Source organism: Helicoverpa zea, chromosome 18 (genome assembly GCF_022581195.2).
Source record: "Helicoverpa zea isolate HzStark_Cry1AcR chromosome 18, ilHelZeax1.1, whole genome shotgun sequence".
Lineage (NCBI taxonomy): Eukaryota > Metazoa > Arthropoda > Insecta > Lepidoptera > Noctuidae > Helicoverpa > Helicoverpa zea.
The window spans coordinates 393,123-407,041 of NC_061469.1; the positions used below are offsets into that span (position 1 = coordinate 393,123).

The window sequence follows — 13,919 nt, forward strand, 5'->3', positions numbered from 1 at the left end:
TATGGTAGTTTATTCGGTTAGACTAGAAGCCGACCCCAACATACTTGGGAAAAGGCTCGACAGATAATGATGATGATTCAGTTTATGTTAATCTCCGTGGTCATGCGCATATCCTAACTTTCATCACAACACCCATATTTCCTAAAAGCCTAATTTCCCCATAATAATAACACATAAGATACTTAATCCAAACAAATATTAGTGTCATAGATTAAGCCTACAGAAGCGCACCGCTTCACCGGTATGCCAATCTCACCACACTTTAGAACCTTACCTACATGCAATATTTACACAAATACACACACGCACACATACGTGAAGCCACGTGTTTACACAACATAAGGCACGGCGCACATTAATTGCTAGGGCTTTTAAGCGCTGCAGCGATTTATAACATCATAAACACTATTGCGCACTCGCTCTTAGGAAATAAGGATGTGCTTGTGAGAATGAACCAGGTAATATAGTAAATGCTAAATAATGTATGCTTTAAGGAAATGGTTTTACGGTCCTCGATGCAAGTATGAAATGCTTTCCTGTAATAAAAGGATCTGTCTATAATAATAATTAAAAAGCGAAAAGTTTGATGGTTTCGTTGCTTGAATGTGCTGATCTCAGGAATTCTCTCAGTGTTAGATAGCCCATTTAGGCTTCTTTTTATCCGGGTACGTCAAGAAGTTTCCATGGAATGCCGGTGAACGAAGTTAGCTTTATAGTTCGGCCATTCAGAGAATGCGTTCCTGACACGTCGCGATTGAACTGACGACGTAACTTTGCAATGGCGTTGCAGTTACGATAAAAATATTTTTGCTGGTTGTTTACCGTTTTAACAATTGAGGAGCATTAAAACAACATTATTATATCAATAATCAATGAATGTTATTACGTCGTCAGTTCAATCGCGACGTGTCAGGAACGCATTCTCTGAATGGCCGAACTATAGTGTTTATAAAAAGAATCAAAACCACTCTGAACGTTGCATTTAAACACCAAAAGAATGAACTTATGACACCTATTTCTCATGGGATCTCGAGTTGTTTTGAAACTTACTTTAATTCAATGAATATTGTAAAACTTAAATTGCTTCTCTCTCACATAAACGCATTATAATTTCAACAATTTTATATGTAGTTGCAAAGGGCAGAGAGCCTAACACTCGAATTGAAGCTAATAGTGAACCTTGCGCGCGCGCAGCAATTTATCGTTATTGCTCGCTATAGACCGCTTTAGAACGTTACACTATCTCGCGATTGTTGATTTATTTATTGTTGTTTTGTAAGTAAATATGTATTGGTTTTATTTCTATTTCATCTCACAAACAAAGTCATCAGGAACTAGAGGTTTAGATGTTGTTTTTTCCGCATGTGTTAAATCTAAATAATATTATGCTGAGAGATAAAGCTTTTTCTGAAGAGAAAAACCTGATGAAAGATTTTGCTTTCAATGCTTTCTTGTCTGGATGCATGCCTAGCTGGCAGCCTCTCTTGTAGTTCTCCATTCTAATACCAAATTAAACTTTCATCTGCCAAAACAGTTAGACTTCTACTTATCCATCTCATTTAAAATGGCAATGCAATAATTTCTTTTTCAGAGTACAGTAGCTGAAACTGAGAAGTGTTTAAACTATATCACACATTACCAAATACAAATCCCAAATCTCGGTCTATTTGATCGCAGTGGCTACATTCAACATTGCAGGTACACAGGTAGCAATAGTTACTATCCAGCATTCGGCGAACTTCAAACAAAGCTACCGCGTGATAAGAGAAAGAAAGCCGCCACTATCAGCCGCTATCACGCTGATAACAGTTACGTGTCTTGGGCAATGCGGGCGTTGCGACAAACTACGTGGTTAGCCAAACTGTATTGTTATGTGGGCTAGTTAAAGCTTCAGCTATAGAAAAAGATGACTATAGTATTCTGTACGTGAATGTCCACTTTAAAAAAGAAAATTAAAATGTAAGTTTTTGTAATGTTTCATTGGTCAATAAAATTCGCCTAATCGTTGGAATCATTTAACTACCTCAATTTGTGTTTAGCATTTTGATAGTATTTTCTTGATCCTTATCCAAATAATTCAAAATAAAATTATACAAAATAAATGTCAGGTTATGACTACCTACTTGTTAGAGTGAGGTCATGGTTTGTTACTTATTTAAGCCAGGCAAAAAAATATAAATTCTGTTTCTTAAATGGGCGTGTGTTTGTAATAATAATTCAGTTTGTAGCAGTTAAGTTCCCTACATCATTATGTCGGCTGCACGCTCTAACATAATAATCAACTCATTATATTTTTCAAGTCAAGCGCATGTTTATGTTATCAACGATCTAACTTCGCTGTTTTGCGTAAGACCCCATAAAAGTCATAATCGTCATAAACATTATAGAATTATGTTCAAATTATACCATAGCCGGCCATGGGCCAATACACCATAACTCCATAACGGGTGCCATTGCATAATTTGTTACAATTTTTATTTCAACATGTCGGAAACTTCTCGCATACATTATGTAAAAGTCTCGATTTTGTTTATAAACTTAGGCCCATGTAAAAGTGGTATAAGTTGATAACATCTGACATAAATCAAAGTGATCAAGTAGTGCCTAAGGGCTTGACTTAGCCGAGCGCCATGGCAACGTTGTGAGACCATGTCATAATACATCTTGAAACTTCGATGCAAATAATATCTGGCAGGTGCAGTTGAAAGTCAAAAATGCGCAGAACAAAGCCTAAAATACGCAAGGTGAGCCTACTAAGTTTTGTAATGAATGGTAAGATCAACAAGTCTAATTTGTATAGCAAAGATAATTAATTGAAACTAGAGTTTACAACAGTACTCACCTGCATCCTTTGAAACTAGAAGCTCATCCCAATACAGTTGGGAAAAGCCTAGCCAAATGACAGTCTGCAAACAAAAGCTTATACTTAATGTATGATTCAATCTTCTAAGATGGTTCCAGTAACTTGAATGAATATTATAAAAGCTGACTAATGTAAGTAGCGATTAGAAGTGTGGTCCGATGTGGTTAATTGCCATTTATGAGTAACTCATTACTGCTTGTTTTTCACGTCTTAAAAACAGGAAAATATGGTTTTTCATTCTTAAATACAAGTAGTATTGAATTAACTCCCTTGGGCAACTGAAGTAAGCCCGGGACACGAGAAAAGCAAACAGTTTAGTTACCTGAATCATAATGAGGTATATACAGGTCTTAACAAACTTCAGCATAGCCATATTAAACCTATAAGTACACCTACAAGTTTCAAACTATCAAACAAAGCTACTTAGTTAAGTTCATATTCATCTGTAAGGCATCATGCACACGTGCTGCCGAGCATTAAGGCGCGCGCACACGTACAAAAGACTGCAAACTTCAGAACACCTGTGAGGTCGCGCCTTAAAACCATAGATTATTTCCACAGATACGACGCGAGATTACAACGGGTATTGTGCCTACAATATTGCGGGCATTACGATTGACAGAAGATATTTTATTTTAACAGATGAGGAAAATACTGCAAAGGGCTTGTTTTGTAGTGAATCGTTGTGCAAAGGTCTTACAAGGTGATATCTGATTGTATTGAGGTATTACAATGCTTGAGGTTATTTGAGTTATAAATCACATTGTGAAATGAATGGATATTGATTAATTTCCTGTAACTTGGTGAATTATCATATTAAGTAATCTGTAGAATTATGCAAATATATGAAGCTACTTTACTATTATAGAGGTATAAGTTAAAGCTAAAGTCACGGCGGTTAATCACTAATCAATGATTAGGTAAGTAAATCCTCACCTAGCACTTAAGTACCTACAGAAAGATGTTTGTTCGTATGTTAGTTCTCAACAAACACATTCAACCTTGTCATAATTTAGTAATGATTGGCGCCAACCCGCCATGTTTGTGATAAATGACAAATATAACGAGTGCTAAGAGAATCAGCTAATGTTTGCGTGATTTGTACCAATATTTTGTGGATTTTGACCTACATTTGCATATGTTTTTTTTTGCGTGTGTATTGATTTAGGATTCAGTGTCTTTCGACCTACGGCCGTTTAGGATTTTCCTGTTAAAGTTCACCTTTTGACGTGTTTCGGTTAATTTTAGTATGGATTTTTGGACTTATCTTGAAATAAAGATACTAGATAATGTACGTCATAGGTGTAGGTATAATAAATCTTTAAAATAAACATCTAATCAAAAACAGATCACATTCTAATTTGCATAAATAACACTTAATTAACAATAATTTCTTTACAACACACAGCAACAAAATTGATAAACACCATTAAAATAACAAATTACCGTATTAACTATAACCGACTATTACCATCAACAATCCACATAGATTATCGAGAATATAAAAAACTGCATTCTGGCAAAGACTCAAATCTTGTTCAACCTCGTCCCATTTACAGATAGGACATTATAAATACACGCATACGGGACGCGGAAGTTTTACCTACGACCAGCGTAACCTGACCTATGGCCCGATACTTAAGACTTACGAACAGGGGTCAGGTTAGACTGGGGTTTCGTCGAGATGGGCGCAGTTTTACCTATATCCAATGTTACCTGATCTGTGGCTTGGTACTTAAGACTTATGAGCAGGGGTCAGGTTAGACTGGTGTATTCGCTGTGACGGGCTATCGTAAATTCAGTGGCAAAGACGTTATTTTGTGTGAAACTGTCGACGTTAGTTAGGCTTAGTGTCGGCTACACGGAAATAATGTAAGCATGCATATTATGTATGTCGTGAATACTGAATATCATATTCAGAATATGTGCTGTATTGGAGAAAATGGAAAGTCAGAGTGTTTTGTGAGTTGCCCAAAAATATTTAACCTATGCAAGATGTGTTCGTTAAGTGGTAAAATAATAGCAACCAACTTTACCTACTTAATACGAGATGTAGAATGAAAAATCACGATTATTTTCTCATTAAAAATGCTCCATTAAAAATCATAACTCATATAGGTAAAGAAGAAAATTTCAGGATAGTCTAAAATACGACTTTACTTTCCAAAAGGGTAGAAATTAGATTGCATAACACATTTCCTGAAATCAACTGAAAAAATCACGAAACCTGAGTTATAAGGTCCATTAGCAAATATAACGAGAAGTGCCATCAAAAAACTTTGAAGAGAGCGCCAAGAAAAACAACATAATATATGACTACCCGCTAATTAATATCCGGCTCGCTATTCATCAACAGAGCCCGGTAATATAACATGAATTATGTGGGTACTTCAAACAGCTTCCGGTGTTGTTTATTATACCAATGTTATTGATTTCCAAAATGTTATGTGAAATTATGTAGATATCAGAATATAGTTTTTCACGCTGTGTAATATTATTATTCGAAATTTCTTTTTTTTCTGAACTTTTGTCTTCTACTATGAAACAAAATGCAAGTATATCATATATACCTCCAAAGTGAAAAACGAATTTTTATGCGGTTTCAAAAAACCCATTAATTTCTGTAAGCCACAAACTCATCTAGTCGTAAATTACCTAAAATCTTAACAAAATAAATAAGCTAATATAATATATGTATTTGGAAATGTAATACTCATTGATATCGTAGGCGCCACGTTATTGCTCATAATTAACATAATTTTATTACGTTTCGTATTTTATATTTACGACGACAGATTTCATTGGGACACCTATAACGGGTTTCAAATTATTTCCAATAATAGATATCTTGTAGTCGCTGCATACCAAATATTTTTAAATTGGGAATTAAATTCTATTAATAAGTAGCCTACATTGTTCCATTTGCGAACTACCACTGATTTATAATAACTTAGCTGGACCCTTCAGTTTTCCCCTCTTCCAGGCTGAACTAGGTATATCCCGCACCAGGATCAAAAGTAGCCTATATGTTATTCTGCAGTCTAAGCTATATAAATCATAAGTTTTATCAGAATCCGTTTAGTCGTTTTCATGCGTAAGATTTACAATCGACACTTGCATACATTCACACATCCAATCATTCACACGTTAACTCACATCACGTTAACTCTTTTTTTTTTTTTTTTTTTTTTTTTTTTTTTTTTTTTTTTTTTTTTTGTTTCAGCTGAGGAAAATGCCTGACGCATACACACACCGCCCGGGGAGACGGTGAGGTTATGTGGGGCTTGCACCCACTAAAAACCTCAGCGTTTGTGCCGTCTTCTGCCTTTTAGAGAGGGGCCACGAGGACCAAAGACGACTTTCGTGACCTCTCGGCAGTGGCTGGTCGCCTCCATCTACTGGCGATCCATCTCAGCAGCAGCTCGTGCAATGCAGGTAGCAGGAGTTCCCCGGTCTGCTACCCACTGGCTGCTGCTAGGGCGGCATCTGGGCGGCGTAACGCGTCCGACGCCTGCCCTCCCTCCGGCGACGAATTGGGTCCGCATGAGCGTCTGCCTCACGGACCCGCTCCGCCGCCTCCTTCTGCGATATTACTTGTTCGCAGAAGGTATCTATGGCTTTCCAGCCGGCCTCGCTGCCGATCATCACCCTCACCAAATTCGGCAGCGAGAAGTCCTGTCCGGTATTTGCCGCCAACGCATTGCGCTGCTCGTCCCAGGCGGGACACAGCTCAATGGTGTGCTGCGCTGTATCTGGGCTACTACCGCACTGGTGGCACACGGGGGTAGGTTCCCGTCTAGCCACCTTATGCAGGTAGTAGCCGAAGCAACCATGGTTGGTCAAAATTTGGGTGATACGGAAGGACAGCACTCCGTGCCTTCTTCCCACCCACTCTTCGAGAATTGGCCCTATTGCCGCCGCAGTCCAATGACCAGCAGTAGGCGCCGCCAGTCTATCCTTCCACTGGGACAGGACATCCTCCTGCGCCTGCTCGCGCCATCTTCTCACAAGCTCGGGCGGAGGACGGTCGCCGCCCGAGCGAGCATTAGCTCTCCGGGAATAAATCTCCGCGAGCACTTGTGCCTCTAGATCCCACGGGACATCACGTTAACTCTACCATTTTCAATAACTTTGAAACCAAAACTTTCAAACCACATTTAATAAACACTTCAACTGACAAGCTTTACAAAAACGGTGTAATTTCAGCTAGAAATCATCGCATTTAGATCTAGTTTCTAGCACCTGCACTAAGCTTATTACACAAGCGAGATAATTTGACACACTGTGTCAACAGCTGTCATTATGTCGCTGCAATCAGTTTTTATGCAGCCACGGTGTTAGATTGGCTAATCTTTAATGGCTCTATCAACACCCTGGACGGAATATACATAACGTTTATCTGTGCTAGTTATGGTTAAATTATGGTTTAAGATTGAGTATCTCAATAATCCAAGAAGTAGAATACACATCCTTATTAATATCATAACTGTTAAGTAACTTGATCTGTCTATCTGATTTCACACCAAAATTATTGAACCTATTTAAGTGGTACAAATCCTGAGAAAGGACATAGGCAATTTTTTATCCGGGTGCGGTAGGTATTTCCCTCGGGACACAAGTGAGAACACTACGAACATCCAATACAACTATCTGTGCCAACGTGTATCTACCTACCATTAAAAAGCCATAAACAACATATAGATAAAATACTTACATCTCCTAATTGTAATGCAGATCACAAAATACAACCGAACCATGATAATTAATTTGTACCTTATCTGAGTATGCAAGGAGTAAATACTTACATAAGTACTAAGCCACAATAATAAACATAAAACGACCTTACATATACGCGATGAATGATTTATTATTAATTCAAAACGTGGTGGTTAGTGCTTATAATTATACTAATTAGTAACACCTGTGTTACCTATGTGCTTATTGTTTTAGCCAATTAGAGCTTGTTCGACAAAGGGCTAACATCAATAAAGATATATTGTGATTATTGTAGGTAATTTTGCAGAAGAATTTTGGTTCCATGAGAATCCATATTGCACTTATAGTAGGTACCCTTAAAAAGACTTATGACCCCAATGACCTCAACATTAACTCCAAACAATACTAAATAACCTATTTGACGCAATAAATCATCGAACCGACACCGAATGACACCCTCGTGCCAGCTACAAATAACTAATACTCCACTACATTTAATATTCATAAACACACAAACGATAATTAACAGTTAGGCAACACGTTGTCACGGCCTACTGTTATCGCGCCATCGGCCCCACCCCTTACTTTCACGTGTTATCTTAAAACTTCATCTTTTTATATTCTATCTAAACTCATTTCCCTAGGGCGGGCTCACTTTGTTCCGAAAACTATCTAAAAATAAACCACCAAGCTATTTTCTACCTTATAGTTAAAGCAATAAGGGTGGTTATCGATCGTGTGGCTGTTTATAAACAGCAAAGTTAGCGGTTACTACTAAATTACCAATCAGTTGACGTTTCTGAGATCGTAAAAGTAACCAACGTTTTGAATATCGGCCGTAAAAAGTAACGCTTAGTCGAGTCGTACCGATTTATTTCTACTCGGATACTGTACATCAAACGATTTTTTGACGTTGATTTAGTTTTAAACAAATATTAGGTGTTGTTTGAGTTATTGAGCTATTTCCGACGCTTTCAGTGAAACCATTGATAGTGTGCCACGCAATATTATTACGAGCTAAACTCTAATTTATTAGACCATTAATAAACATCTATTTGAAATATAAACTGCATTGAACTTTGAAAGGAATAGGCATTATCTCTGCGCATTGGAAATCGATTTAAGATATCGACTGCCTTAAAAGTTATAGCCTAATTACTTTAAAATAGCAAAGTTACGGTCGAGTATTTCACGGGAGAGTTCGTCAAAGCACGTGACACCTAACTACACATAAGACTACCCATAAAAGTGATGGAAGCACCCATAAATTAAGTTGAAAGCCAGCGTTGCATATTCACACGTAACACACGCATCCCTTACGTTCATTAATAAAATACAAGCTGTTGATTTGCATCCGTGCCATATTCAAGGACGTAATTATGCTAATGATTCTCGACCCAAATCAACAAAAAAATTGGTACGTAATTTTTTTTTTTTCGGAATTCCGTCAATGTCATCTAGCCGTATTTAAACTTGGCGCGTGTGTTACTGGCCTTAAAACCGTGCTCCGCCCTCACACAAACGCAAACACAAAGCATACGCAACGATTATTCATAAATTTCATTCATAAAATTGGATTACTTCTGAAATACTGCGACATTACAATGACAAAAAAAAGCAGTGCATATTAGCTATTTCCCGTCTACTGTAATTCCTATCGATTATTTACGTATTTTATGTCCTCCTCCTGACGTATGGCACAAATGCAAATCAACAGCTTGTATAAATAAACTGCGCTATAATAATAGCGCAGTTTATTGTTCAGTCCTGCAGAAGATAAAAATATAACTGCGAGCGTATTCCGTGACCTTTGGATAGAATCGATTTGCCTATTTTTGAGCTTTGTCACCATTTAATATCGATATTTATAGAAGATCCCCTTTCATTGCAACACTTTCTATTTAAAGGTGTCGATGTTCCCAAAACAATTATTTTATCGATAAACTGTTGATGAAAATCTTTAAACTGTGAAAAAAATATTAATGATTGCATGATCATTTCTACTCTTATGTATTACGTATTACTCTTAAAAAAACTCTAAGTGTTCAAACAGCATCAACCACTTCGAATTCTAACACTACTAGCGTTTAGTCGATTCTCATCAACTCGATTACAATCGCCTAAAAGCCCAAGCGATTATTCGATTAAGACAAAGGCACCGTGCGTACGCGTGGAAACACGAACAAAATGAAAACGTTACCGAAATGATTTGTAGTCGAAAGGGAACATAAAAAAACATTGGTCACGACATTCGTATCATATTGTTTGTGACTTTACTGCTTCTATGAGCTATCGGGTGTTTTGTTTATTCGTTGTGTGGGCAGAATAATCGAATAAAGTGTGACTTGCTTATGAATAATCACTCTTGTACATAAGTCTTAAAGGGTTAGTAGCCGCAAGCACTGCTTTTAGTATGAAGCTTTTTGTAAAGGCCCCAGTACACGTTGGCCCAAGTGCGGCCAATACACGCCATCACCAATGTGTACACGGGGTATTGGTGCAGGTTGGCGGACATTTGTCAAGGTTGGCGCGCATTCGGCGAGTTGTCGGTTTTTTGGGCCCACATCAAAGGAATCTTGGCCCAGCTTGGCGTGTGGTGTTTACACATTCGGCCAATGTTTAGTTCGTCACCGACCGCGGAGGATAAAATACACTTTTGTGTTGCGTGTAAAAATAAATATAGCAGTAAATATAGTCGTGTAGTATAATATAAATATATATAGTAGTGTAGTATAATATAAATATATATAGTAGTGTACAAATAAATAGCCGAAGCCTTAATTACTTCGACGTCCATCGCAAGTGGTTTGCCAGGCAGGAATGAGCCATGCGCCAATGTGTAAACACCATTTGATCGTGGCCTACATTTGTGCATTGCACAGCTTGGCCCAACACAGGCCAACGTGTACTGGGGCCTTAACAGTTTTGAGACAATATTCTTAGCAGTCCTGAATTTCAAAAGTCCTGCCTTGAAATTCGTCTCTATCGCGTATGGGGCGTCAAAGTCAAACATATAGGTATCTTATGATAGAATTGCCTAAGTATAATATGCATAATATCAGAAATTGATTTTGACCACTGAATTTTGGATGTGAACCATCGATCAATAAAACAGCATTTCCTTAGCAAACAACATACGTGCCTTACTTCACATAACCGATACAGCAAAACAATAATACCCAACACCGGAACTATTATAATTTAAAAATAACTAATAATTAACATTGAAAGTTACACAGAACCATATCGCGAGTCAAAGGTGAAAAGTCGCGGGTTCACGCTTATCTGACCCGCGGTGTATGGGACCGCCTGATTAAAAATATAAATATTACGGCGATAATTTAAATAGGTATGCTAATTGACCTGGTACTTTATAGCTAATTGTGTAATAATCATTAGTGAGGGTATCGCGGTTCATGTGAACACTCGCGTAGGTACAGTAATCATGTAGGTTGCATAAGTGCATTACCGTTGCATTTCATTAAAAGCTGCTTCTCCGGTCTTCCTAGAAATATGAAGAAGTTCACCAAGATTTTTAGCAGTTGGGTAAAAGGATAAGATGCTTTTAGTTGTACCAAATTAAAGCTCCCTATCTCATATTTACCGCAATTGCTATAAACATCTACCTACATATATTGCCGAGTAATTTCCCCATAACATTGTAAGACATTTCGATACCAACCTTCTAGAAAATTCCATTAGAAATCAAACTCCCAAATTGTACACAAATTATGATGAGCCCACAATAATACATCAAAGTTTCAATAATATAATACAAACGCGAGTCATAAAACTGTATTCCAGTGGCAGCAGTAACGTGCAGTTACTGGGCCGTTACCGGGCTGTTACCGACCGGTTACCGGCCTATTACTGGGCATAAAAGGGTGATCTTTACGGTTATTGTAAGCTATTAACCGGTATTGATATTGCTTTGATGGCGTTCGATGGTAAAAATAGCTGTTATTATTGTTATTGTGAATTTGCGTGTTTGAATAATAATGTGTGTTGTTTTGGTAAATATTGCTTATGTCTACTTTTGTATGGGTGGGATTGCAAGAAGTTACCTTTATGATTGAGCACTTCCCTGGTGTACCTAGAGATTATCCAACAAACAACCTTGGCGCATTCCGAGGCTCATGATAGCACATGGCCTCGGATTTGTGCAAGGACACATCCAGTCCCAGCAGCTGGATCCTCTCGATGACTGTCGCAGCCCCGCGCGGATCGGAGTTCCCAGTATTCTCATTGGAGTTCCTAGTTCCTAAGGGACTCCAATCGTCCAAAGAGGGGTTCCAATGTATCTTTAAGGATACAGTGAGCTCTGCGTGAATGCGGATTGTCCTTAATTGTTGTGGATAAGACCTAAGTCTAGCGGTTTTCGAATCAAGCAGGTGGTACGCTCTAGTCAACTTCTGTATTGATATTTGCATGTTTTGTGTGATTAAATAATATTAATATATCCGCGATAAAATCCGTAAAAGTAGTTTTATTTAAGTAACAAAACTACTTAATAACAAGTCCGCATATCATTTGACACACAACACAGTCCGAATCCTTTGACGAGTATTGAATAACAAATAGTTGCCAACATACAAAACAAGTGTACTACTTGGTATGCTCGTCAGGCTGGCAACACCGACCACTATACGGGTTACAAGTGAGGCTTCAGCTGTTTATAAACAAATGACAACTATATACCTACTATTTTTTGAAACTAGCTAAACTTCTAATCTAAGTAGTAGGTATAGAATGATCGATAGTGATTGCATTTATCGATAATAAAATTATTTAGTTAAAATCACTAAAAAAGAGCAAACCCAGCTTCGCATTGGAGCAAAATATGTAAGGTACCTACTTATTTTTAACTTTCCTCGTTTTTGTTGAAAAATCACACATGAAAATCTATTCAGTAATTATTGCGGGAAACTTACATAGGCACCGACTACGCAAAAAAAAATTGAAAGAAGTAAATGAACCACGAACAAATAAACACACAAATCAAATACAAAACACTTTATTCTTCAATTACTTATACATTAGTAGCCGCGGCCACTGCAGGACCTCCGGCCTTATCTCCCAACCTTCACAAACTTCATTAATCTTTACGGAATCGTATCACAAAGTCTCACGCCAACCAGAGACAAACAAAAACCAAATCAATGAACAAAGTCATCCCGTGTCCCGGGAAATTACTCCGAACTCTAAGTTAATCAAAAGAGGATCAACTTCCAACTTGTTCACTTAAGTATATTTAATGTAGAACGCCAGACTTTAGTGGCTGAATAAGCTAAGAAATTAAACATTAATATATTTAGCTAAGCGGCTAATATTTCAAAACAATAATTGCTATAATTTGCTTCCGAAATTGCAATCACCATTACAAGCGTAATTATACAATCAATCAAGTAGGTACCTGCCTTTATTAGTGAACAATCAAGTACCAATTGCAAGAAGTAATAAAGTCCCTAAGCATTGAAGGTTGCTTCGAGGCTCGTTTGAACAGCACTGGCTGGCGCGCTGGCACACAATGCCTTGTTTACGTTCGGCTGAGCCTTGAGCCCCGAGCCCACTTGCCAGTTGCGCAACTATCGATGCTGGCTTGCTGTTGCCGCTGTTGCTAGGGGACATAGACTACCATATCTAGAAAGGTCTACCCTAATGTTAGGTTTATGCCTATTTCCTATACATGCAAAAAAATCATGCACTTTAAACAGAAATATTAATTGACTCTGAAATGTTTAAAGGCTAAAGACTTTTTACTGTAGCAGGAAATAAGGAAAACCTAAGCAAACACTAAAGGAAATGAACAATCTCGGACGTAAAAACTAGAGTCGGAGTTAGAAAATTCTAGCTCAGTAACTTTGTTTTTCATTTCCCAGAAGCTGTAATTGTCGTCAGCTGTCGTTGTTTCAGCAATGACTACAGGGCAACTGTTTATTGATTACTCTCAACACATTTCAGAGTAGGAATGTATGAAAGTCTTTGTTACGTGTTGGCAGGGGCTACGCCCTAGAAGCGCGTCCTCTCTGCTCGCATACTCTATGGGCAGTTCGTCGACCCCGCACTCGAGGCCTACCGATACCCAACAAACAACAGCTGAGCGTTGCACCGACGCACACAGAGACAAACACCCAACACACACATACACACCATCAGTTTGTTTAGAACACACACACATACACACCATCTTAATTCGGATACACGCACACATGCACAACTTTGTTTAGATGTACAATGTTGAAACATTCGCGGCTCAGCTTTTGTTTTTAAATTAGAATGTGTAATTGAATTTGTTGTACTTGTGTAATACAAAAATGGCTCATTTCCATACAAGAAGAAT

General features: G+C 37.9%; 1 protein-coding gene across 1 annotated transcript in view; it reads right to left on the reverse strand.

The window, feature by feature from the left end:
* Window positions 1-6,337: 6,337 nt before the first annotated feature.
* The window catches only part of LOC124639096, a 33,618-nt gene continuing 26,036 nt past the window's right edge, over window positions 6,338-13,919 (reverse strand). Inside the window, exon 2 of the mRNA XM_047176325.1 lies at window positions 6,338-6,948. Coding sequence (XP_047032281.1) covers window positions 6,338-6,948 — 611 coding nt within the window. The remainder of the gene's footprint in view (window positions 6,949-13,919) is intronic.